Source organism: Ostrea edulis, chromosome 4 (genome assembly GCF_947568905.1).
Source record: "Ostrea edulis chromosome 4, xbOstEdul1.1, whole genome shotgun sequence".
Lineage (NCBI taxonomy): Eukaryota > Metazoa > Mollusca > Bivalvia > Ostreida > Ostreidae > Ostrea > Ostrea edulis.
In genome coordinates, this window is record NC_079167.1 from 85,905,273 (window position 1) to 85,933,147 (window position 27,875).

Sequence of the window (27,875 nt, forward strand, 5' to 3'; positions counted from 1 at the left end):
AGTTCAAAAGAAAACCGTTTGTTCAACATTAAACAGTTCGTGGAAGTCACCATTCATGAGCTTAGTTTCATCAGTTCTGTATTCACAAATTACTACGCCCATGTCGAAATGACATAGAATGTGGTCCAAGAACAAATTGTCAATTCAACTGAATTATATCATGTTTTATTATTCAAACTCAATGTTTTAAAACTTTTTAGATGATAAGGAATGAATTTATCATTTTTTGTTGGAGGTATACCACAAAAAAAGATGGGAAACGTTGGCATCATGCACTACGCGCAATGATGCAGTTTTTCGTCCTTTTTCATGTTATACCTCCATGTAACAAAACAAATTTAAATGAAAAAGTCGTAACTGACAAAAGAAACATGTGTATGATATTATACATTCAATGCATAATAATGAAGGAGATATTAATAAGTATTCACCCAAGAAAAATCATATTCATCGAGGGCAATGCCAGAGGGTAATGTGGATTTTTTGGAATGAATACATCTTCATATCTCCCGAATATTCATGCTATAGATTATTATTTATTATACAGAAACTTTTGATAATTTGACTTGTAAATCTTCGAACATTGTCTACGCCATTGAGTGTAACCTGTGTGGCTTAATGTATGTGGGAGAAACCAAGGGTTCACTTACAAGTATACGGGGGCACAATTTTCAAATAGATAATGTTGGTATTCAACTTCTTTACAAACATTTTGATGCACCAGACCACTCCATCTTGTCCATGAGGGTAAGGATTTTTTGGAGGGAAATTATCATCAAACAAACAATCCAACATTAAGCACCTCTTTTCGTAGACAACGAGAAGATCACTTTATCGGGACCCTAGGCACTGCATTTCCATATGGATGCAATGATAATGTACATGGTATGGAAAATTTGACTAGTCCATAAGGAAATAACGTGAATGTGATGGGACTCTTTCATAAATACTCAAAGACGGAAACGCAGTCATGGACATCGTTCATATAAAAGACCAAGTATAAATGATGACACGTTTGATTCACTTTTGCCTTACGTCAACAGACAAATAGGTCCACATCATACTCATACAAAATTTTACTCTACCCCATTGAGAGTTTTACATACATTATTTGAAGAAGCTACAGCTAGTCTATACTTCGATTTTTCAACACCTAAATATAGACTGAACTCCATGATTATGAAATTAGGACATTAACGACAAATTGACAACTCAACTATATGACAAACGGGATGATTTCAGCTTCTCCATCGTCAACTTCCCACATTTATGCAGCAATATTCCATTATCACCTGCATATAGTGTTTATATCTCTCAACTGATTCGATACACAAGATCTTGTTCTGTGTATAGTCAGTTTTTAAATCAAGGCAACTTACTGATAAACAAGTTGATGGTACACGGGTTTCAAGAGTCTTGATTGAAATCAGCATTTCGCATATTATGTGGTGGTTATACCGATCTAGTTTGTTAATACAACCTATCATTTGATCAAATGTTGTCTGACGTGTTTAATATCGAATGTTAGGCCATTCCTGGTACACTGATTTTGACTACGGATAACGCCGTTTACCTTATGAGAATATAGAGCTCACGACGGGTATGGCCATTCGACAGGGGATGCTTACTCCTCATTGGGACCTGATCCCACCTATGGTGGGTCCAGGGGTCCGTATTTGCCCAACTTTCTATTTTGTATTGCTTATAGGAGTTGTCATATTGATCACTGTTCGTTATCTTAACCCTTCATTATGGATGTTGCCTATCACATGCTTTTTAAACCAGCACGGGTCTTGGATAATATTCCTTCCAAATCATGCCGCCAGTTCCTTAAGCTCCAATTTAGAAACAGAGGAATAGATGCCGCCACCATGTGCAACATTCTTCGCCATAAAAGGGTTCAGTCGTGTATTACAACTTATTTCAAGTTCAAGTCTATACCCTGTATTTCCTACAGCTATACTTCTACTATTGCATCCAAACTTTTTAATAATAAAGAAACTTTACAGTTCCTAGATATATACCATCTTATACATAATCCATCAACGTGTTCTTGTTCTTCATCTTCTATCAACTATAGGCCAGCTGGTCATATCATTACTGGGGATGTTGATATAGGTGAAAATGACTTCAAATCATTTATATTAAAAGATCCCAAATGCAGATATCCTTGGTATTTCAATTGGCGACAGACTTTCATCTCTGTTTTGAATTGTGTCGAAGATTATATCAGACGATGGACTAAATATGAAAGAGAAGAACTTGATACATTGTCAGAATGGGTATAAAGCATAAGAGGAATATCAAAATTTCGCATTAGACATATTAAAACAAAAGGTGTAGACTTGAACTTGAAATATGTTTGAATAGAAGACTGCATTTTACATGACGAAGAAAGTTTCTTATGTTGACGGTATCTATTCCCTAGTAAATTTAGTTAAAGGAACTGGCGGCATGATTTGAAAGGAATAAAAGCTGAAAATAACGAACCGTGATCAATTTCGTAACTCCAATAACGAATACAAAATAAAGAGTTGGGCAAACAAGGACCCCTGGGTATACCGTCACCCACAAACTGCGGTGGTTTAAAGAACCTGCGATGGACAAGATCCATAATCATAGAATTCGGTCTTTATTCAGATGTTCAAAAATGCAAGATGGACTAGCTCTGTTGACTTCCAAAAACGTATACAAAACTATCAATGTAACAGAGTAAAGTTTTGTACGAATGTGATGAGGACCTTATTGTTTTTTATGCAAGGCAACAGTGAAACAAGTGAGAGAACGTCTGTATGCAAGGTGAATACTTCTCTTTTATATGAACAATGTTCATGTCTGCGTTTTCGTCTTTTTGTATTTCGAAAAAATCCCAACACATTCTCGTTATTTCCTTGTGAATTAGTCAAATTTCCAACATCGAATGCATTATATATCATACGGAAATGCAGTGCCTAAGACCAGTGTTCTTCTCATTGTCTACAAAAACGGGTATTTAAAGTTCGATTGTTTGCATCATGGTAATTATTTCCAGAATCCTGACCATTATCGACAAGAGGGAATGGCCTGGGGAATTAAAATGTTTATGGATAAGTTGGTTTCCACAATTATTTATTTGAAATATGTGTCCCGACCGCCTTTTATCAAATGAACCTTTAGTTTCCCCAACATTAATTAAGGCACGGAAGTTACACTCAACGTTTGAAGATTTACAAGTCAAATTTTCCAAAAGTTTGGTACTTCCGATGAAAATACAAGTAAATGAATGTCTAATGATCGATGTACAGTTTTACAATTTTTAAAGAACATTTTGAAATCGAGCACATAAGATCTTAATGCAACTTGGCAATCTTTCATTTGGGTATAGAAATTATATCAAATCATTATTGAATTCTTCATGTTTGATTTTTCGAAATAAAATCCAAGTTTTTATGGTCACTAAGGGACAGTTAAATCCTCAATACTTAAGCTCAGAGTCACTAACTATATGTTATAAACTCGTCGGGTAATCATTTCAAGCGTTGATTTCAAAATCCGCATCATAAAGATATGCGCTTTTTCTGGGAGAACGCTATACCACATAATCAAGTGTTACCGAGCTTTCTGATTGGCTGGGACCTCAAAAACTAGAAATAAATGAAATATCATGTTCACATGGCGAAAATCTACTTGATTTTTCCATCATTGGGATATGGTTCATTATCATATTTTGATCGTTCAATCAACAATTGCATTTCTAATCACTTTCCATTAGGCCTTGTAATTTAGTTATAAATAACGGTTTCGTTGAATAGTGTACTACTCGGGTAAGTAAAACATCAAAATTACACAAAAACTGTATAGTTGGTGATAAACCACGAGGAAAATATATTATAGACTTCTAATGCAGCACTGATTTTATCAAATTTCTATAATAATATGTTTGTAGAGGTATAGTATTGATCGTTTTGTTATACATCCACTCTTCCATGCATTGCAATGCAAGAGGCTGGTAGTCGTGGTAAAACTTGTTGACAAAAAGTTCCTTCTCCGACACCAATTTATTTAAATCACCCAGACCAAAAACGCAAATGTCATGGACATACTTTCCATGGCAGACTTCACCAGGCCCCTGCCATGTCGTACTGACGGGTATCCACAATTTCCTGTTTGGAACACCTACAAAAGAGGGCTGGTCTTAAAATCAATCGCAAAGTTTTATTCATATCATCCAAGGAATGATTTTGAAGTCAGTAAAGCGAATTAAACCTTCGGAAAAATGATAAAAAAAGTCATGCTAGGTAAAGAAAACAATATTTTCCACAAATAACAATATGTCTGATATTATACACCTACATGTATGTATTGGGAATGAGAGCACTAGCAAGTTTATTGTCCCCCAAGACAGCAACTATTTCCCGAGGCGCAGCTGTTGCTGTCGAGGGGAACAATAAACTTGCTATTATCCGAATAGTCAGTAAATAGGTGTTTTATTTTACCGAAAAAGACTTTACTTGTTTAAGACATATCAAAGTGAAGTAAACTAACATAAAGCATTAGCCTAGATGAAATCGACCGAGGCGATCCGAGTGGTAAACTATAATTGGAGTTATCAGACTTTCACATCACAGAATAGAAAACGCGGGAAAATATAGCATCCGGTAAATAGTTTCAAGACTAGCCACCCCCCCCCCACCTAGGGTGAGATAATTCAGAAATTATTTCGCGGATAGCGTTATTCAGAAGAAATAGCAAATTTATTCACCTAACATTTATATAGCAAAAACATTCTGAGGTATAATAAAATATATTATGCATATAATCCAGTTAACATTACTTTCCTTTTATCCTGTACCCCTGAAAATTTTTTTTAGATCTCAAGGCACATTATTCCTGATCAGAAAAATAATTATACTTTATTCATTGGCATCCAACACACCAAAACAACATTACCTTTGCGATGAACGCATGCCAAATATTTTGAAAAGTATTTGCTATATTTGCTGTTGGATTTGAAAACTATAACCTTTCTTCATATAATTGATTAATTCGGAGCTTTCTGATTGGCAACTACATGTGCATTCGAAGTGAACAAACAGGCAAAAAATGAAATGACCAATCAGGCATCGTTTTTAATATTCTAGTATTTTGTATCGACGAAAGGCGAAGAAAACGAACAGTGATAAATCTCATAACGCCTATAAGCAATACAAAACAGATAGTTGGGCAAGCACAGACTCCTGGACACAACAGGGGTGGTATCAGGTATTTAGAAGGAGTAAGCATCCCCTGTTAACCGGTCACGCCCGCCGTGAGCCCTATATCCTGATCGCGTAAACGGAGTTATTCGTAGTCATAATCAGTGTGCCAAGAGCGACCTAACAATCAGTACGAAACACGCCAGACAACATTTGTCCCAATGATAGGTTGATTGATTGATTGATTGAATATTGTTTAACGTCCCTCTCGAGAATATTTCACTCATATGGAAACGTTGTATTGACGAACTAGATCGTTATGACAGCCATAGAATTTGCGAAACGTTGACTTCAATCGAGACTGTTGAAACCCCTGTACCATCAACTTGTTTGTCAGTAACTTGCCTCGATTTAAAAACTGATTATGCGCAGAACAAGCACTTGCGTAGCGAATCAGTGAAGAGATATTAACACCATGTGCAAGTGATAATGGAATATTGCTGCATAAATATGGTGAGTTGACTAGTTACTGTTAATTTACGTAGGGTCCGACATTGGGAGTGAAAGTCTCATGTGATTTGGATCTGGAATTAAAAAATGAGGTCCCATGTCATGGAGAGGGATTTCATGACAAAGATCCCCATTGCTACTTCTTCAAATAAAGTTGATTTCGTTTTAATGAGTGTAACAATTCTTGAATGGGACGAATGACAAAACACAAGGAAATCTACTTAACCAGTCCTCCTGATAATTCTATATTACATTTGCTACGCATAAGGGTGTTTACCTGATCATAATATAGGGTTCACGGCGGGTGTAACAAGTCGACAGGGAATGCTTACTCCTCCTAGGTACCTGATACCATCTCTGGTATATGTTTGCTCAACTGTCTATTTTGTATTGCTTATAGGAGTTATGAAATTGAGCACTGTTCGTTATCTTAAGCTTTCTTTTGATATAGTATATGTTGACAAAAATAAAATACAGTTTTGAATTTGACATCTTGATTTGCTGAATCGAGAAATATAAATGCATTGTTGACTGAAGTTGTTTTGGTAAGTATTCTTACTCGAAGTACGAAATTTGGTAGATCAATGTACATATTAGATTCATCTCTCTATCATCATCTGTCTTGTATATTATCTCGCGATAAGTTTTGATTTAAGGAAGAATTAAACCAGATATCTTTATGATGATGCCCACTTTTTAAAAATTCCAAGCCTTACAGACTCATTTTATTTTGGGGTAAAGTTCAGTAGGTCATAGGCTCCAAACAATATTCGGCAATTAAAAAGAGGAATCGTTATAGCAGACTCTGACTCCCCAATAAACTCCAAAATATTCACCTTCAAATGAGTCTATTTTTTTTTTTTTGGCTTTTTTTTTTCGAGAGAAGTAATCAAACTGATAGAAGAAAAAAAATCGATAATTTTTGCCAAAGTACATCATGTAAGTTTAGGATATACTCACCTCTGTAGTTAACACCCTGCACATTAAGATGCTTGTTAAATACTAGCGTGGCCCAGAAGGTCTCATCAGGACTGTATGTATCTTCTAACCATTTCAAAATGCCTTGGGCTTTGTGGTCATTTATAGAATAATTCACGAAGTCCCTACTGAACACACCGTAAGCACTTCCCTTTCCTACAGTGATATTATATGGCGGCGGATCCTTCTTTTTTTCTGTAGATTTTAATTTCCCATTTTTGACAACATATGTCTTATTGAATCGATATATTGCATTATGATCGTAAACACTTTCTATGCTATTTGTTCCGTTATATATTGTAAGAATTTTAATGATTTCTGAATTTGTTTTCAAAGGGAATGCCTGGGAAGGTAAATTTATTACATATCGCCATTTAACATCAGTGTTGTTCAATAAATCGGACATACAGTTCAAATCTGCCTGAAGTCGAGAAAATCCTGCGTATATCACATCCTCTAATTTTGAAGCAATGAATACATTAGGGAGACATTTAGCGATGGATTTCATAGCGTAAAGTAAAGTATTATCTGAACTTTGATCTACGTGTATGCAGTAGAAATTGTGTGGGCGATAAATAACACGAAGCAGTTTCTCTGTCTGAACAGCATCTTTATAAGTTAATATTGTATAGGCGATGGGAAAACCAAGTTCTTCAGGCGATACGAAGAAATATTCATAATTGTACACCTCTAAGAACTTCTCACAATTCTGTGCAAGATCTCCCATCTCTGTGTCTGTTGGAAACGTGTAATTCCGTTCAGACATCGTTGTATTAGCAACTGATATGTACTCTTCCTCACCGTCAATTATTTGTTGGCAATCTACCTCATGCACAAAACGCTTTAGATGGGAACGTGGATGGTTCTCAGATGCTATATCCAATCGTTTATTGGGGAAATTTGCCGAATATTTTACATACATATACATCATATCACTCTCCTCTTTCGGTGTCATCAGTAATGAAGGTGCATAGAATACTCTATGGTGAATCATGAAACAGGTAAGGACAAGGAGGAACGTTAACATCAAGAAAAGTTTACGAATTTGTATCCGCCTCATCATCGGCAATACAGAATGTTGTCTATCTAAAACAAAACAAAATGAATTATTATACTAAACAGCAATACTTGTAATTTTTTAGTGCGACTTCAATGATACCTTTCATTCCAAATGACTCTTTTGCCGCCTTTCGTCACATTTGTGATTTAAATTGACATAAAATAATAGCATAGTACACAATCGGAAAGCCTCGGAAACCAGGCTACACAAAGGTTTGTAAAATTTAGAGGAGTTTCGATCAAATGCGGAAAGAAATGAAATGTATACTCTCGCGCTGTGGGGCAATAGTGAATCTAGACTAAAGATTTTAGCTCGATTCACAAAACAGAAGTTTGTCCGATCGATTGATTTAAAGTTCCGATTAAAAATAATTTCATAATAGAACGGCAGGTTATTCACGATACATGTTTGACCGGTTAATTGATGCGAAAAAAATCTGTTCTCGGCAGTTTCCATAAAGTCACGTTGTAAAACTTAAAAGATATAAAGACCCCTAAAGCATGCTAACCACTTTATATCTGTATCCAAATTAGAAAAAATAAAATGTGTTTCTTTATATACCACTGATTTCGCAAGAAAAAAAAACTTTACTTGCATATTATTCAATAATAGATGTGGCACTTGCTTGCAGATTTTGTAGTATAACGCCATCGCTATACATAGATGTTGACGTCTTCGATGAATCTCGCGATGGTAAGCGGATCACATACATTGGTAAACCAGTTGTACATGTATATATTGCACCCTGAATTATTTTTGTATGTGGCAATAAAAAAATAACATAGAGCCCTTCACAAAGTAGATAAATGACTACAATAAACATTATTCTTTATTAATACACATCTGCAGTCACAGACATCTGTCCAGCAGCAATGAACGCGACTTTTCAAATATTATTTTATGATAGGAGAAAACAACGAATAACAATCAATCCCATAATTCATTACAAAATAGAGAGTTGTGTAACCACGGACCCCTGGATATATCAGAGGTGCAATCAGGTACCTAGGAGGAGCAAACAGTCCATGTCGATCGGTTACACCCGCCGTGAGCACGTTGATCAGGTAAACGGAGTTATCCGTAGTCAAAATCAGTGTCCAATGAACCGCCTAACAATCTGTATTTGACTTAATGATAAATTGTATATAATGGACTGGTTCGCGTCAACGCATTACAAATATATTAAATGTAATTGACAAATAAACACACAAAAAAGCTACCTGAAAAGGGACATGACGCTTGAAAATCATTGCGCTATGAAATTGGCCGATTTAAAAGATGTTCAAAGTTTGCAATTTCTGATAAAATCCTTAAGAAAAGCTCCATAAAGTTGCTGTTAAAGTGGTAAAAGTTTTAAAATATTTTGTTTTGACTCTTGTAACATAAATAAAAGCATTGGTGCTCTGTTTTCTTTTTCTCGTGTTTACCCAATTTACAACGATCCCAATACTCTGGTGTCATTTGATAGAACTTTAAGAGCCTGTCTAGCAAAAAATCATGCAATACTGTCCAAATCGTTGGTTACCACATCTTGATGAAATCTGGTAAGTAGGTAGACATCCAAAATAGTAAATGAAAAATTTCCCACAAACATCGCTATTTTCAACATGGTGGTCATACGCAGCGCCATCTGTATTTTGCATATTTTCATCAATATCATATGTAAAAATCCAGATAAAAGGTAAAGATAAAATGTAATTTATTTCACTAAAAAATTGAATTTTTTTTTCAAAAGTAATTCAACGTTACAACAGACACTTCTCTTCCAAAACCGGCATAAGTCATAATCAAACATGAAACCCATCAAAGGGCAGACAACTCCTAAGAATCCCGTGCGGATCCGGGTTAGAATAGGTCCTCAGTACCGCCTAGCTTGACGTAAGAGGCGCCTAAATGGGGCGGTCCTTCGGATGAGACCGCAAAAACCGAGGTCCCGTGCCACATCAGGTGTGGCACGATAAAGATCCCCATGAGTGAAATATTCTCGAGAGGGACGTTAAACAATATCTAATCAATCAATCAACTCCTAAAAATTGGCATATTGCCAATTTTTAGAAATAATTGATTGGTTGATTAACTGTTTTCCGCCACACTTAACAATTTTTCAGTTATCTGTTGGCGCCCAGTTTTTATTGGTAAAAGAGATCCCAGAAACAATGTACCAACGACCTTCCGAAAGTAAACTTGGAAACTTTCTCACTTACCAGCGGGAGTGGGATTCGAACTCGTGCCGACCAGGGGTGAGAAGCTGTGTGATTTTGAGCGCAATGCACTAACCACTCGACAACGGAGGCACCTTCAGAAATGAAGAAAAAGTACAAACCGGAAGGGTCAAATCTTCCAAGAGCAGGCTAGGATATAATTCATTTTCATACTACTGTCAAAAAAGACTACTAAACATGATTAAACCACATCATTGAGCTTGGCATTTAAAACTGATATGAGATATTTAGATAATGCCTACTTAGATAATGCCTGTTTCTAAAAAAAATTGAAAAGGGTTATTGTACATTACTATTTTTAAGCCAAAATTAAAGTTAGACATCATGAAATGAATTACATAACAATAGTAGACAATAATAATCCAAAATTGATATAGGTCATAAACAAATATGCAACATATCAAAGGGGAGACAACTCTTAAAATTGGCATATTGTCAATTTCTCAGATATAAAGAAAAAGTACATATTTGAATGGTCAAACCTTCCAAGAGCAGGCTAGGTAATATTTTTACACTTATGTCAAAATAGACTACTAAACATCAGTAAAGCATATCATTGAGCTTGGCTTTTAAAAATCAAATGAGATACGCGGTTGAGTTAAGGCTTTCCCCATAAAATTTTTAATGCCAGTGCTGTACATAAATATACTTTACCGCACTGGCACATTGCACGACGTCACAATGAAAATTACGTCATGACGAAGGTCATGACGTACATATCTACAGTCCTTTTGTGGTTGGAAATGTCAAAATATTGTTTCGTTATTTACCACCGCTGTCAAACGGTAAACTGCAATCGCGTAAAAGTTTCTGTCAAATGGGTTATATTAATTCTCTTTGATATTGAAAAAGTTTCAATTTCTTCTTTATATAGCGTACATGCTAAAGTAATATCCATATCATATTGTGATATTGATATCGCCCCTAATCTACACGTATAGTTACTTTCACAATGAACTCATTTGCATAAACAGGGTTTCCGTACATAAAAGTTTTATCATTGGCACGACACCCCGAGGTTTTTAAGTGAAAGATGTTTCATTTATGTGACATGTGAACTTCAGTGCCAAAGGAAAGTTAGGGGAGCATGTTCTGGCTTCAACAGAAAATATGTTTTTCAGGCTAGATTCAACTTCGTATGTGCAAAAATCGCTGCATCTTGCATATTCAATGCAAAAATTAGACATGTTACAAGTCACAATAAACTTGCTCTCAGCACTTTTCAAATTAAGAAATTAATATGCTTTGAAGTTATATTAACTTCAACTTGCATTGATATCTGGATATCGTGCCAATTATACGATTTATACATACACGATACGTTTTTATTTTGATATTTGATCACGTGATAGAGAGTTGATGTTGAGACTGTCAGTCTGGTGAAAAATGTATAAGAGGTCAATATTCACTTAATGATATATACATATTGTTTTTGTATAAAAGGGTTGTGTTTACAGAATTTGTCACAAATTGATCTGTTTATTAATGCTTTTTTTCCTGATATATTTCTATGGCCCTACTTAACACAACTGCGTATTAGGGTTTAGATACCGGGTAATGCCTTTTTTAAAAAGGTATTCAAATATGTTATGGTACATTTATGTTATTAAACTAAAATTAAAGTTATGCATCATGAAATGAATTTCATAGTTACAACTGTCAATAACCTTCCAAAATGGCATAAGTCATAATGAGATATTAGGGTTTAGATACCGGGTAATGCCTTTTTTAAAAAGGTATTCAAATATGTTATGGTACATTTATGTTGTTAAACTAAAATTAAAGTTATGCATCATGAAATGAATTTCATAGTTACAACTGTCAATAGCCTTCCAAAATGGCATAAGTCATAATCAAACATACCACTCATCAAAGGGCAGACAACTCCTAAAAATTGGCAATATGCCCATCTTTCATAAATGAAGAAAAAGTACATCCTGGAAGGGTTAAATCTTCTACGAGCAGGCAAGGAAATAATTCGTTTTTATACTCATAAATATACTACTAAACATCATTAAAGCATATTATTGAGCTTGGCATTTAAAAATCAAATGAGATGTTAGGGGTTTAAATGATGTCTTTTTCTTAAAAACATTTACAGAAAAGTAATGTTTGTGACGTTCATATTGAAATACATTGTGTTTTCTTTAAATTTATTTCTTTTTTCTTCTCTTTGTATCAATTCCATAGTATTTAAAAGATCATATCGTAACTTCCTTTCTATTACATCTAAACATTTATCAGATAAAGATTGCGTGGTGCAATCTGCATATGTGTTGACTTTAGAGTATTTTAGACGTGTTAGGTAGTCATTCACAAAAAATGAAAAAAAGATGACCTAGCATAAAATCTCTGTGACGTTGCTGATAACATCTTCGTCCCTATCTGTTTGACATATTGTGATATTTCCTGTAAATCATAAGTCTTTTCACATAAAACAAAAGGGATACATACTGCTACATCATGATTAACAGTGTCAAATGCTTTGCTGGGGTCAATAAAAAGTACATTTGTCAAATTTTTTTATTGATAGTTTAAAACCAATAATATTATGTATATTTTGGTTTAAAACCATTTTCATGCTTTGTTAAAGACACCGAAAATGTCGTACGCTTTCTTCACAGGTCGCTGGATCTGCACGTAAGGCAGCATTTGACCAAATGATAGCTTATATTAGCTAACTAGATCTCTAAAGACTTTCCGAAATGCAGACTTTAAACGAGACTGTTAAAACCCCTGTAACATCAGCCTGTTTGTCAATAGCCTAACGCGATATAAAAACTGGTCATCCGCAGAACAAGTTCTTGGTATCGAATCAGTTGAGAGAGATAAACACCACATTAAGGTGATAATGGAATATTGCTATATAAATATGGATCATTTGGAACACCAACGTGAAAAGATTTATCTTCATAGGAAGGCGAAAATGGAAAACAAAAAATGGGCGTGTGCGGAAGAGTCAAAGAAAACTTTCTTCTGATATCAGAAATTTAATTTTGAATAACAAAATATCAAGATTAGCTATTTCAAAAATCCAAAGAAAACTACAGACCACTCACTAATTCATTACATCAAAACAAGGCATCCTGAATTTCATAGATTGATTTTACATGGTATACCTATACCGTCCGTGTTTTTTTTTTTAATGCATCTATCGTGTTTCCTTTCGAAAATATTTGTTAATTATATGTATCCCAAACGACCGAGCTCATGAATTTTGAAACTATACACGCACATCTATAAATTTTGGATATCACTACAGTGTTATTTACGTAACTATAGTTCATTTTCACATACAATGTATATACATGTAATAATGCATTACAAAAATTAAATACCATGTATCATTTGTCAAAATATAATAGTATACTGATATTATTAGAGATGATGCCAAACATGCATGTTTTCTACTTGTCCATGTACAGTGTACATATTTATAAAAGGTGAAGATAACGGAACGTGGTCGATCCCATAGCTCCTATAAGGAATAGAAATAAAGAGTTGGGCAAACACGGATCCCTGGACATACCAGAGGTGGGATCAGGTGACCTTAATGAGTAAGCATCACCTGTTGACCAGCGACATCCGCCGTGAAGATCTATATCTTGATCCGATAATAGTTTTATGTAAGAAACAGTCTCGAAATTGGTTCATACACGCCAGACAGCATTCGATCCAATAATATATTTTATTTGTAAGTTAGATGTATCGTCTGAATGGCAAATGTCCAGGACTAAAATACTTTAAAATCCATATATCCAGAATATAACACTCATTAAGATGATATTCGCAGTACTTTCATTAAAATTCTTAAATTTTGATTGTGCATTGAAAATGCTCTCCCCATCGGAGGACGAGATGTTGATATGGTCCAGTACTATATAGCGAGTGAATATAAAACCTTCAGTACAAGACTACTTACCTGACACTGTCCAATAAGTGAACAAAAGAAACATACTTCTACACAAGACTGGTTATATTGTCAGACTATTAAAAAGATAGCTTTATTCATAATTATCATTGGCAATGGGTTACCTGAGTCTGTCCATTCTTAGAGCAAAACATGTAATGTTTTAAGTAGGATATAAGCCTCCAACTGTCCATTCTGTGAGAGAAGGAACTAATCTTGGCCCTACGGGCTTTGATCAGTTCTTTCTCTCACAGAATGGATAGTTTTTGGCTGATATCCTTTACATATATTGTGTTCTATTCATCTCAGAAAACGAGAAGTGGGAACGTAAAACACAGATTAAGGATCCGAAACGATCCTTTGTGTTATAATATATACCTCAGAACAATATCATACACGGTGAACATAGAATTTGATTAGTCGTAAAGTTTTATCGATAGACTGTTCCCATAACTAGGTTTTCTTTTAAATCACATCAAATTTATACCCAGGAATAAAGAATTTTACTATAGGGACGACAGAGATCAGTGATGAGTGAAGGTTATTTAAATCACGGGGTTTAAAAGTCCTGTTTGTTGTATTGTAAACCCAAACAGGGAACGGAAAAGCACCGATAAAGGATCCGAAACGGTCCTTTGTAATTCTTCACAGTACAATTCATACAATGACGTCACTAAGATGTGGTATAACCCGATTAAGAATCGCATTTCTTTGTGTCGATGAACAATACCCCCATTGAATTTGATCAGGTTTACTCCCCCTGTACAATTTCTTCGATTCCTCGATCCCATAAGTAGGTCGAAGCTTTTACATGACCCTTTCGATTCTTCTCGAGAACAATACGTTATCTTAAAATAATCGGAAAAACCCCGGTAATCGGTTATCAATAGATCTTATCTAAAAATAAGTGGAAAAACCCTTTACCAATACATTGTATACCTATTGGTCTCGAAAACAATAGGGCTATCTAAAAATAACTGGAAAAACGTTGGGTTTTTTCAGCTATTTTTAGTCATCTATTGTCCTTAATTAGGTTAAGGTTGTAATGTGACCCATTCTATTCTTCTCGAGAACAATAGGTCTATTGTTTATTAACCCCATACAGCCGCCTATACTACTATTATATATTAAACTGTCCCAAATGAAACTATTGAAATAAAATAATTCAAACGGAAAATAAAAACATGCATGTCTTATTCTTTCATTGCTGTCAGGGGAGAGGTGGTTGGGTGGGGGTGTTCAATTTTTTTTTTTCAATTTCGAATACGAGATTTACTGTAAATTATACAAAATCAACTAAGACCGAAAATCACAAGGGTACATGAATATAATTATGTATATGTGGAAATTAGTGTGAATTCATTGTTTTTTAATTTCAACGACTCTGTATTTGCTTTCACAGATTTTGTTGTCTTATTGAGTACATAAATTTGTAGATCGTGCCATGCTGGTTAGTACAAAAATTGAACTCAAACCATTCAATTCCAAGTTCGGTACCACTTTTCAACAACATCCGCTATTTTCGTTTTCGACAAATCCGGTCTAACAAAAGGGTGTTGCTAAAACGCGGAACGGAAAACGGAATAGAATTTAAGAATTAGAATGATTAATGTAGCTAAGATAACAACAAAATCATAGGAAAATACTTTGTTATGAAAAATTTGGGGAATTCCTTTACAAGCGGTAAAACAATTTTATCTTAAAATTCTGTATCATACATTGATTAAGCGAAGTTAAACATTTGTATAAGAATTTAAAAAGCGTTTTACAAGATTTTAAAATGTTGGCATTGACAGATGTGTTAGTGAGCCGTGACACCTATGATTAGGGAATGGAAAGAACACACGTACTTGATATGCCCCCACCCCCCTCCCCCGTGGCAAAACGTCATGAACACACATTTACATGTAAATTCATACATAATATCGTGTATGTGTATACTTACAACAGGGAGTGTGGTATGTATATAACGGCAATTCATGATCTTATTAAGTCAGCCAGTTACACATCTTGTGTTTGATATATTATATTTTCAAGTAACAGAGGCTTATTGACCGCAGCAATCTATTCCTAAATAGGGAGGACTTATAGCAGTTTCTTTCTAAACTAAATACAAGTATCTTAACTTTAACATCAATAATGAGATGACCTTTTAATCCCATTCAAGCATAAATTGTTGTGTATTAGTCTTTTAGCTATTTCATATCTGTTTATTTTTCACACTGTTGATCGTCAACTTAACCTTAGTTTTCATTGGTTTTGTTTAAATCATTCTTTCCTGCTGTATTTTTTCGAGGTTCAACACTAATCCGCAGGATGTTGTTAAATGTACAAATTTTCACAAAATTTCATCCCAAAGGAGGCAAACCTTTATACGCAAGGAACTCGTTGGCTTTAAAATTTGATGTGATGCATATATACATGTATTATACGAGTTGTAGAATTAAATTACAAATAAAAGCAAGTTCAATTTAAGAAGCTTAAGGTCAGTTTGGAGGAAATTAATGAAAAAATGTTTTATCTTTTACGGTGGTGCTTTCATGAAGGTGGGATTACTCATTGGATTTAAAATTTGAAAATTCAAATCTTTTTCAGTACGATTATTATTGATTTTTTAAAAAATTATTTTTGTTTTCTTTATTAATATTTTTATGGTAAGTTAATGATTTTAAAATACAATATGCAGTGATATGAAGTATACGAAGCGGTGGATTCTGTGGATGACTTTCCGCCCTCTTTGTAATTTCTGCTTCCCTTGTTTATGATAAACCTTTTATTTTGCAAAATGCTGACCTCCTAATAACATATTGCATACAATATTTTTTCCGTTTCGTTTTCCGTTCTGTGTTTTAGCAACACCCCCCCCCCCCAAATACACAACTTTTATATTTTAAAATTTGTAAATATATTTATCCTGCATTTCAGTCATGTAATGACTGTGCATAAAAGGTCCTTGTCAAAAGTCCATGAAACAGGAATGATAGCTTGCATAAGCACGACATTTTATCTCGCTACATTGTACTTTACAGGGCTCAATTGTTTACTGATATAAATCTTTCCATAGCATTTTTGTAGAAGAATTCTATGATTTTATATCACCTTTACAATTCTGTTTTGAAAATTTTAAAAGAGCAATATAATCATTTTTATTACCAAAACAAACAAAGAACACAGCTCGATGTCGCACAAAATCAACAACATCAACAAATAAACAACGTGATGTTCAATATTTCCTTTAATTAAGTTGCTCACTACACCCAGAAATAGTTTCTCAAATCGGTACGAATTAGTTTAATCATAACAGATATGATGATATTTATGATAAGTACAAATGCCAAAAAAAAAAAAAGGCAGAAAATATGCAAATTTTGATAAAAACATGATTTCCCCCAAAAAATATTAACCACAAATACTTTCACAAAACATTTAAATCGCCATCTTGTGACGTAGTGTCATAAAGAGTGTAAGCTTTAGTGTTGTGAGCTACCTTAAAGGGGTGGTTCACGGTTTTTGAAAAAAAAAACATTTTTGATGTTAAACATTAAAAGTATGACTCGTTCAATGTTGACAGCCAAGCTTTGAACCTTCTGAATGGAGGAATAAAAGCTATATTTTAACCTTAACTGTTCCAGTGTATATAAAAACTCGAGTCTTTTTATGTAAACAAACAAACCATTAAAATATTAATTTTGCATCTTAATTTTGCGTAGTCACAAATTTCAACTTTTAGATGACACATTTAAACTTAGGAATGCTTGAAATATGATAAATATAATAAAGTTAGATTGATATCTAATAATATAAATTCAAAGTTTCAGCCTGAAATATGTACGTACAATCTCGAGGCAGACGTAGACACGACCATGACTCTCCTGGAGGAGTTCACCTCTGTTACAGAGGAGGAGGTACAGAGAATAATCAAGCATTCACCTAATAAATCGTGTGAGCTAGACCCAATACCAACATGGCTTTTAAAATCTTGTTTGCAAGAACTTCTACCAATTCTGACAAATATTATAAACCTATCGCTTGAATTTGCAAGTGTACCAGCAATATTAAAAAAAGCACATATAAGACCTCTTCTGAAAAAAGCAAATCTTGAACCAAATACTCTTAAGAACTATAGACCTGTGTCAAATTTGCCTTTTGTTTCAAAGGTCCTGGAAAAGCTAGTGAACTCCCGTATTGAAGACCATTTGACATTAAATAACCTTCATGAAGAACACCAGTCAGCATATAGGCAGTTCCATTCCACGGAATCTGCACTACTGAAGGTACAGACTGATATACTACACTCTTTAGACAAAATGATGTCACTATACTTGTGATGCTGGATCTTTCCGCTGCATTTGACACTATCGAACACACTACCCTGTTGCACCGACTTGAACATCTGTTCGGAATAACAGGCAAATCACTAGGATGGATATCATCTTACCTCAGTGACCGTCACCAAACGGTCTGCATAGATGGTGCCAAGTCAACGCCAGTGAAAATGAATTTCAGTGTGCCTCAAGGATCAGTGCTGGGTCCCAAATTCTATACAATGTACAAAAAACCAATTGGTTCCATCTGTAGATATCATGGACTTGATCACCATTTTTACGCTGATGACTCTCAACTTTATCTTTCTTTTAAACCTAGGGGCATAGCTACACAGGCAGATACATTACATCGTATTGGGGTTTGTCTATATGACATTGTGTTTTGGATGCATGGCAATATGTTGAAACTCAACACGGATAAGACTGAGGTCTTTGTGTTTGCATCTGATCGAAATGCAAACCTCATTAGAAACATTTCAGTGACAGTAGGTGACTCACAAATTAATCCTTCAACCTGCGTTCGAAATCTTGGTGTCATGTTTGACTCCAAGATGGATATGGATAAACAATTGGACTCTATCAGCAGATCATGTTTTGCACAGTTGCGGCAAATAGGCCACATCAGAGAATATTTAACAACAGAAGCAACTAAATCTCTTATGGACTCCCGAATTACATCAAGGTTAGATTACTGTAACGCTCTCCTGGTTGGTTTTCCAAAGAAAGTCCCGAGCAAGCTCCAACATATTCAGAACACTTCCGCACGTCTCAAATCCAGGACCTCTCGTTATAACCACATCACTCCAATACTAAAAGAACTACACTGGTTACCTGTGCAGTATAGGACACAATATAAGATACTTACTTATACTTACAAAGCCTTACATGATGAGTGTCCAACTTATATCAAACAATTACTAGAGGTATATAAGCCTACCCGAAATCTTAGATCTATAAAACAATCAGTCACTTTAGTTATTCCAAAAAGTCGAACCGTAACATACGGAGATCGGTGTTTCAGAACAATAGCTCCAAAACTGTGGAATGCCCTTCCAGAACATGTAAGGGACTGTAGAACACTGTGTGCATTCAAGAAGTCACTGAAACCACATTTTGTCCATGAAGTTTTCCAGGACTAGTTTCTATCATTTCAGTCATTCGTGTAGGTTAGATTCTGTGTAAAACTGTGAAAACTAAAGACTGTGTGTCTTAACTTTCGAGTACCATTTTGTGATGTTTTATTAAAAAAAGAAGGGGAGGGGGGTAATTGTATGTTTTAATGTGTTATATCTGAGACATTATATGCTGTGTGTATGTGTGTGTATTTCATTATTATTATTATTCTAATATGACCTGAAGCTGATGTTTATCCTTATCTAGCATATTTATGGTATCTTGTGTTTTCATGTTTTATATGTACAATGAGGATAGGTACAGCTTTTCATGTTTTGTTTATTTTCTATGTATTATGTGCAAGGTGAAGATAACGAACAGTGATCAATCTCATAACTCCTACAAGCAATACAAAATAGATAGTTGGGCAAACACGGACCCCTGGACACACCAGAGGTGGGATCAGGTGCCTAGGAGGAGTAAGCATCCCCTGTTGACCGGTCACATCCGATTCTCTTGTAAGATATAAATGCATTGTAAAGCACCTTTGAGCGTACATAGTGTATGAAAAGGGTGCTATATAAATATGGTATTATTTTCTTTAAATATCCATTTCTTTTGAAAATTTCGTAAACAATAACATATCGGAATCTTTGTTTACATAACAAATAATAAAATGAGCTTCTGTGATAATGTATAACCTAAATTTTTGTGAAACCTTTTAAACACATTTGACAGTAGATTTTGATCAAAAAGATTTTAGTGAAAATCGTGAATCAATCTGTTTAACGCCGTTTTCTAACTCAATAAACCTGGTTTTGTCGTAGCGGCTCCTATATAGAGTTGGGCAAACACGGACCACTGGATATACATCAAATAACAAACACATATTAAATACGACTAATGCAGATAAGAATAAAAGCATCAAATAAGCAAGTATGTTAGCATGGAAATGAAGAAGAACACGGGGAGAGTAAACAGAATGTTTTCATTTTTCTGGAAGAGGCCTCCTTTAGAGTTGATAAGATACTTTTATTCATACATATTCAAGTAATAGTACTATTATGAATAAATAACTCCATTCTTTAGATTTCAGCAGTAATGATTAAGTAATAAAGTAACGTTACATTGTAGTAAAGGTTAGATTTAATGATTTTACAAACTCCCATCCTGAATAGTTTCTCTAAAGTATAATCGTATCTTACATTAAACACTAATGACCAATATATTTATATTTCTGTCACAGATAGGGGAAGATATAATGTAACGCATATTTTCAAAATCAATGTAATGTAGGTGTTAAGCACAAGATAACTGAATCCTCGCGAAAGCTACATATTATGCGGGAAAAAATGTGAAGACTAGGCTATGCAGTACATTAGCTGACCATATCGCTGATATCCGACTTTTCAGTATGACCCAAGCTCTCACTCGTTCATCCGCAATACACACATGTGACAATATAAAAGCGGGAGCAAGTGTCGGGATGACTCGGATGAATATTATACCAGTTAAGGAAACGATGATAGAGTTGTTTGTTGTTGTTGTTTTTCATTTTGTTTTTATCTTCTTTGGTAACTTGTAACTTTGTGATAAATATCTATTGAATAAACCATTCTAAAATGAGTTGTTCTTTTATATTCTACATTCATTAATCACACCAACAAAGATCACAGGAGCATTGAACAAAGATAGGTGATATTTTTCCACAGGGCGGATAGTTGAAATAAACACAATGATATGAGATACAAACGCTGCGGAAACCTATCACAAAGGACTAAAACCAAAATTGCATGATTTGGCCCTGTCAATCTTTGGAAATAAAACTTTATATTTATAGAAGAAATCTTAGGCCAGACTTTAATTAGAAATTATACTATTAATTTCCATATCGAGTGTTGTGCAGGAAACAGCACGAGCGTAATTATATGCATTGAAACCGGATGCGGTATGTCAAAAATACATATTTTTTATAGAAATTCTAAACTTTATTTAATAAATTTTTATGGGCGCCACTCTTGAACCAAGATGATATTTTATATACGGTTATATCGTTATCTGAAAAATATTGTGTATTAGTTTCGTGTTGGTTCACGCGCGGTGCCATATTTTATTTGATGATTTTGAACTTTTGAAACTTGCCTAGAATTTTCCGGATTACCGTTTTAAGTGGCTAAATTGGGCATGAAATTTGATAGTTTAAATGTGTTTTGTCATGTTTCGAATCAAACAGTAATGAATTCAATGTTAATATTGATTATCACATTATTTATCGAATCTCACTCGGGTTACGGTGATCGAAGATAGGGAATTTCCAATGCGATAAAAATATATCCATATAAATATACTGGTTTCAAAGCTGTGAAATATGAGACTTTGCTATGGTATTTTTTCTAATATTAGATGGATTAAGCAATTTTATGTACTTCACTTAAGGTTTCCTAAGTAAACATACGCACCAGGCCTAGTGAACACTTTCCAAAATCTTTGTTCCTCAGTTCTTGCATAAGGAATGACGTCGCCTGTCAAGCTGACGAAATTAGTCAGCTCTTCATAACAATGGAGTTTACTCACAGGGGCTTGCTCCAATCGGAACACGCTCAGCCTGTCGGTTACGGAAATGGCCGAGTTGTTACGATTGGGGCTTGCTCCCATTAAAACAATACATGCATTGTAAACAATGCTTTATGTTAGCTAAAATATAACTATTTGATTAAAATATTGTTTTAAATGGTAGCAATTTAAACCCTGTTGTTTACTGTAACCATGGGGAAAACTGACGGGAGACAACTCTTTCAAGCTTCTTAATGGGGTGTCCTATGGGGAATTATTAAGCAAATCTATAGGCTAATACTATCACAACTAGTTTTTCAAGGATAAATTCCTAGTAGGGAATGGTGTTAATAGAAATGAAAAGCAATTAAATCATTGAATTATAAATACGTATTTCAAAACTAAAATGATATGCGGTAAAAATGAATAAATTAATTTAAAATCAATAAACATATAGATAAATCATAAATGTGAATAATTAAAAATACAAGGGTATAAGTACATACACAAGAACAATAGCTATCTAGTAGATAAAAAGAAATAGACACACAAGTAGACAAATGAATAGTATAAATACTGTAGATAAAATAAATACAAGGGGGGGGGGGGGTCTAGGGGCCCGGTTGGACTTCTTGCTTTCGTCAGAAAATTGTGCTTTAAAAGTACGAATAACACATTTTGAAGGTGACCCCACCTTTGAAAACCAAAACTAATGGTGGACCCCCCCCTTTTTTTTTAATTCCTGGATCTGTCCCTGACATATCAAATAAATATAAACACACAAGAAGATAAATAATTTGACTACATAAAAGCATACGGATAATAATAGAAGAAGAGGAAGAAAAAAAAAACAGGAGTAAATAGATGAATGAACAAATCGTTAATAAACATGAATAGATTATAAAGTATATTAAACATGAATAAATAAATGCATCCCCTATAAATAATAAAGATGTGTTAGTAGCATATTTAAATGGATAAATAAATAACAGAAATAATTCAAAGGCATGGGGATATGAACTTTAAAATGAGTACAGTAATGAAAGCCGACAATTTCTTGTATTATCATTATTATTACGATTATCATTTTTTATTGTATTTTCATATAAATGACATCGGGCGTAAAAGTGATTGATAGTATTGTTGGTACTAATCTGATTTTATAATACACAGCACATTTTCTAAACTTCATCCAACCTTGTTTCATAATGCTGCTGGCTCTTTGTGTCTAGCATCTTTTTTCAATGACAGACGGGCGACGTCTGTATTTATATACCGAAAGGTAGAAGTCTATAGGAAAAATAATTGTGTTATACAATTCTCAATTTGACATCAGATAAAGTGTTAATCGGGGATATATGCATTTGCTCGATCAAGATATGGGGCTCACGGCGGTTGTGACCGGTCGACAGGGGATGCTTACTCCTCCTGTGCACCTGATCCCACCTCTGGTATATTCAGGGCAAGGGTCCGTGTTTGCACAACTCTATTTAGTATTGCTTATAGGAGTTATGAGATTGATCACTGTTCGTTATCTTCGCCTTTCATGCATATGTTAATGTTTTTAGCAGAATCGTTATATACCGAGATTCAATCTCTTCATGAAAAATAAATTGATATCAACATCAGTCTTGGGGTTCACAAAAAACTTTTCCGAGACACTATCTATATTGTATAAATGTAGCCTAATATCATCATGAATTTTGTTCTAGCCAGTAATTGAAGGCATAATAACCAGGGTGAATTTCAAACACAGAGACATTGTAACGATTGAACGACAAACACAAATCGGACTCAAATGCAGAAAAGCTCACATCATAGATTTTAAAAACCTAAGCAATTTATTTAGCAAGAAAGTGCCTAAGAATTTTCTACAATTCAGGAGTATCAGCGAGTTGGGCTAGAGTTTTAATGAACACGGCTACATTCTTCTTTTATCAATTCATTATGCACACCTTTCGTCAATATTGATGTTTTCTCTTAATTGACCGATATACATATTCTAGCACTTGTGAGTTTATCATATTTTGAAGCTCACTTGATACTTTTCAAATATTTTTATTAGAGATGTCATCGAGTATTCGACAATCACTTGGTCATACCGATCATCGACTAAATTTTTCACAGTCGAGTACTCGTTAGAATAGCTTTTTTAAATAATGTTCATATCCTTACAGCTATATCTCCCGAAGGGGGGGGGGGATGTTCACGACTGTGAATTAAAACTTTACCTCTCCGAAACCAGGTACCCTGATGGCAATCCAATTATTTAATGGTCTATGAAGCAAAACGGCTTTCCTTTCCTGGCATCCCTAGCTGGTGAGGTTTTGTTCGTGCCTTCAGAAAGAATTTTTTTCTTCGACTTGACAATTGGGAGACAAAACTTAGAAATAGGCTCTCGTCCAATATTTGTCGACCAAATTATGTTTGGTTTTGAACAAGAATATATTGTACATGCATTGGAAAAAAAAAACGTATGCATATGTTTACGTGATTCTTTTTATGCCTGAGTACACGTACATTTTAATTGTTGCTTGTATAGAATTTCAATTGTTGCTTGTATAGAATTTCCGTATCAAAATAAAAATTATCGTGGTGGATTAATTACGGTTATCGATAGCCTTTCATCCCGTGCCGTGTACTTGCCTATCCAGGTGCACCGAGGTGTAACTCATGCTTGAGTTAGGTACACTTGTACCATATCAGTCCGTTTTTTGACTGTGTACTTGACTATCGCTCGACTAAAGCGTCCAAGTAAAATTGACATCCCTAATTTTTTATGTTCTGATGAATGTTTACATGTAACTATACTTGTCCAATTAAAACTTAAACTGGCATGTATATAAACAGTGTGATTCGGTAAAATAACAGGTTTGTGATAAAAAAATTTTTTTAAAAACATGATATTTATTAGTTATCTAATTTTATGTTACTCATATTTTTGTTCTTGAATTGCATTATATATTTTTTTATCTTAGGAAAGCATTGCCCCCTCCCCCGTAAATCCGCTAATGATTACAACACCCTTGTGGAATCTTTGTGAGAATGTCAACAAATCAACTGAATATGAACGATACAACACTGGCATCCTCATTGCATTTCACAAGCTTACATGCAAAACACAAAGCTTTTTCCATACAATGTCATATTTATTATCAAAATGAATACTCATTGTATCTGAAAATCCACGAGGGAATTTAATGAAAAACTTAATAATATTAAATGATAGTTTTTTCTCCTTTACGCCATTCGAGTAAATATTGACTTCGTTAATTAACTACCTTAGCAATACAATGACGTCAAAATGACGTTACAATGTAATTACATTCATTTCATTGCTATATTTAGAAGCACGTAGAAAGAAAGTCGTAGAGGAAATCGGATAAAATTAACTGATTTAGAAAGCAGATTTTGTAGCCTTTTGACCCCCAATACTACATTATTGTAAATTTATGTAATTTGTGATATGCGAACCCATTCTCTATCTACATTGTATATGTAATTTTGTAACAATCTGTATTTAAGGTCATTTTGTGTTTTTAACCAGTTCAAGTTTCTGATGTATTGTCCAATCATATGGTAAGGTCATATCACGTGATGTTTAGATAGCGTCAGTTCTGAAATTAATTTGTTACAAGGAGGAATTTAGAAGTTTTACCCACCATGATTGTTATGATGTATGTTTGCATTATGAAATAAGCATTTTAGATAAAAGATAAAAACAAATCAAAAAAAAAAAAAAAAAAAAGAATCGAGTGATCATTCGCAGTGTAGGTGAAGCGAGTCTGAATTTGTAAAATTAACTTTTGAAGAAAAACTACTACAAAAGCAAGCAAAAATGATTGCAAGTAGATACGTACCACAGTTTAGATATGTTTGTACTTTATTTTGTCAAGTTTTTAATTTTAATTTTAATTTTACTTGTATAACAGGGGAGATCACTTTATCAAATTCAGGGATTTTTATAGAAGCAACTTGTGCTGTCAGTATTGTCTAGATCTCCCCTTAACTGTTTTTGTTATCATTATATAGAATGATAATATTTGTTAATTGTCATCTAATAAATGACAATATTTCACACAATACCGGTGTTATGTTATGTTGTTGTTCCATCATTATATGGAACTCTGCCAATATTACATGAAAGATTTTAAATTTTGGAAACAGGCCCATTTTTCATGATTTCTGGCTTTAGTCCTTTGCGGACACTTTTATATCAGAAACTGTGAATACAAGCAATGTGTACAAGTTGCAATTATGTGTAACTTCCAGGTTTCAATAAATCTCCATTCCGCTAAGTTGTTTTTAAATGTTTTAGACCTACTGAATTTGTCTCGCATCCAAATCAATGTACATAAATTTTGAAAATCAGCAGCCTGCAAGATGTCGAAAAACGACCTGTGTTAATGCATATGCAGACGTCATTGCGCATGTAGGTAAGACAATTAAAATAATTTTAAAAAAATTAATGGCTGGCCAAAAGCATTCTACTTGCAAGCTTTACAATGTAAAACATGGATAAGAGTTCATCTATAAATTGTTGATTTTGCAAAAGCAGTAGTTATGATACGTATTACCTTACAAAGGTAGATTTCCTGCAGTCAGCATGTATGCAAGTGAGGATAACCTCTGGAAACTCGTTATAATATGACTAAAATGATTAAGGAACAGTAATTTCGGATAAGTTCACATGCACAAAAGGAAGGCGGTACGTTACTCAGATTCATGTGTAATGTACCCGTCAATCCCGGACCTCTTCTTCCAATGGTTGAGAAACAACGACTCATCAATATTCATTAAATCCCATATTTTTGTACGTGTCATTACGTTGCATATCTCGGTCACCATGGCTGTTTGACAAAGACAAATTTTGTCTATACAAAGTTATTGTGATGCAACAAAAATAAAAACAAACGTGCAATGCATCTGATGTCCTGTTTATTTAGATGAAGCAACAGCCGCGGATCTGTAGATCTCTGGGGGATATGTTAAGGAGAAAGTCCGAAAACTGTCCATTCTGTGAGAGAGAGAACTGTTCGAGGCCCGAAGGGCCGAGAATAGTTCATTTTGCTCACAGAATGGACAGTTTGAGGACATTATCCTAACTAAAACATTTTCTCTGTTGTTAACTCAATAGACTGTTCCAGGTGATGGTTATTATGTAACGCATTCAATTCATTTTCTGGAAACTGAGTGGCATTTCAAAACACAACGACAAAAGGGGGAAAATGAAGGGGTATTGTTGAACTTAACGAACAGTGCTAGGTAAATTTATAGTTAGATGGTAGCTCATTTGATTTCTTACTACTTCCCATACAAACTGTCATAGTCAACATGTCATCATCAGATGGAGAGAGTTTATTTATAACGCAATCAAAATACAGGGATATTGAGGACAGCGTAAATAAGCGATATGGTGAAACTTCTCTAAACCAGCCGGCTCTCGGACCGGAAGAAACGGTCGTTTTAGAGGGATGGCCGGTATACTGAGAATTTAGCAATTATAGACATTTTATCTCAATATTCACAAATTGGGTATTGTTCACTTTGATCTGGTGATCTATAATCAATTATCGGTGTAAATCAAATTAGTCCGCTTGTACCTAAGGATAATTATGCATTACAAGAAATATTCTCGCTGAAATCATCTAATTTTAAACTGAAAATCTATAACAGGATACATAAAGAAAACACAGAGGCCTATTATTGGAATTCCTCTTACCTATAAAAACTCTGTTTACATTTTTAACCGGAAAGCAGAACTCTTTAACTGATAAAATATGAAAGTTACCAGCCAACTTGGCTTAAAGTGGTAAACTACCTCCAGTTTACAATGATCAACCCAGGTAAGGGGATTTCTGAACTATGATCAACGCTAAATGAAAACACTGTTTAAAGTTTTATGAATTTAATAAAGTGAGAATTAACCTTTGTAAATGATAACAAATAATAAGTAATGATCAAAATATAACAAATAGTAAAGTCTATGGAAATTTCACAGAAACAAATAAAGTTATATCAGAAATATGA

General features: G+C 34.3%; 1 protein-coding gene across 3 annotated transcripts; it reads right to left on the reverse strand.

Moving 5' to 3' along the window:
- Positions 1 to 149: 149 nt before the first annotated feature.
- LOC125668004 (N-acetyllactosaminide beta-1,6-N-acetylglucosaminyl-transferase-like) lies at positions 150 to 26,503 on the reverse strand. Of its 3 annotated transcripts, none has more exons than XM_056164070.1 (3): positions 26,423 to 26,503; positions 6,645 to 7,748; positions 150 to 4,155 (listed from the first exon to the last, which is right to left on the reverse strand). In XM_056164070.1, the coding sequence occupies exons 2-3, from the start codon at positions 7,723 to 7,725 to the stop codon at positions 3,878 to 3,880; spliced, it is 1,359 nt and encodes a 452-aa protein (XP_056020045.1). In that variant the 5' UTR covers positions 7,726 to 7,748; positions 26,423 to 26,503; the 3' UTR covers positions 150 to 3,877. The 3 variants fall into 3 exon arrangements, with proteins under 3 accessions (XP_056020045.1, XP_056020044.1, XP_056020043.1); XM_056164069.1 differs by lacking the exon at positions 26,423 to 26,503 and adding an exon at positions 18,293 to 18,393; XM_056164068.1 differs by lacking the exon at positions 26,423 to 26,503 and adding an exon at positions 9,927 to 10,068.
- Between the last annotated feature and the right edge of the window lie 1,372 nt (positions 26,504 to 27,875).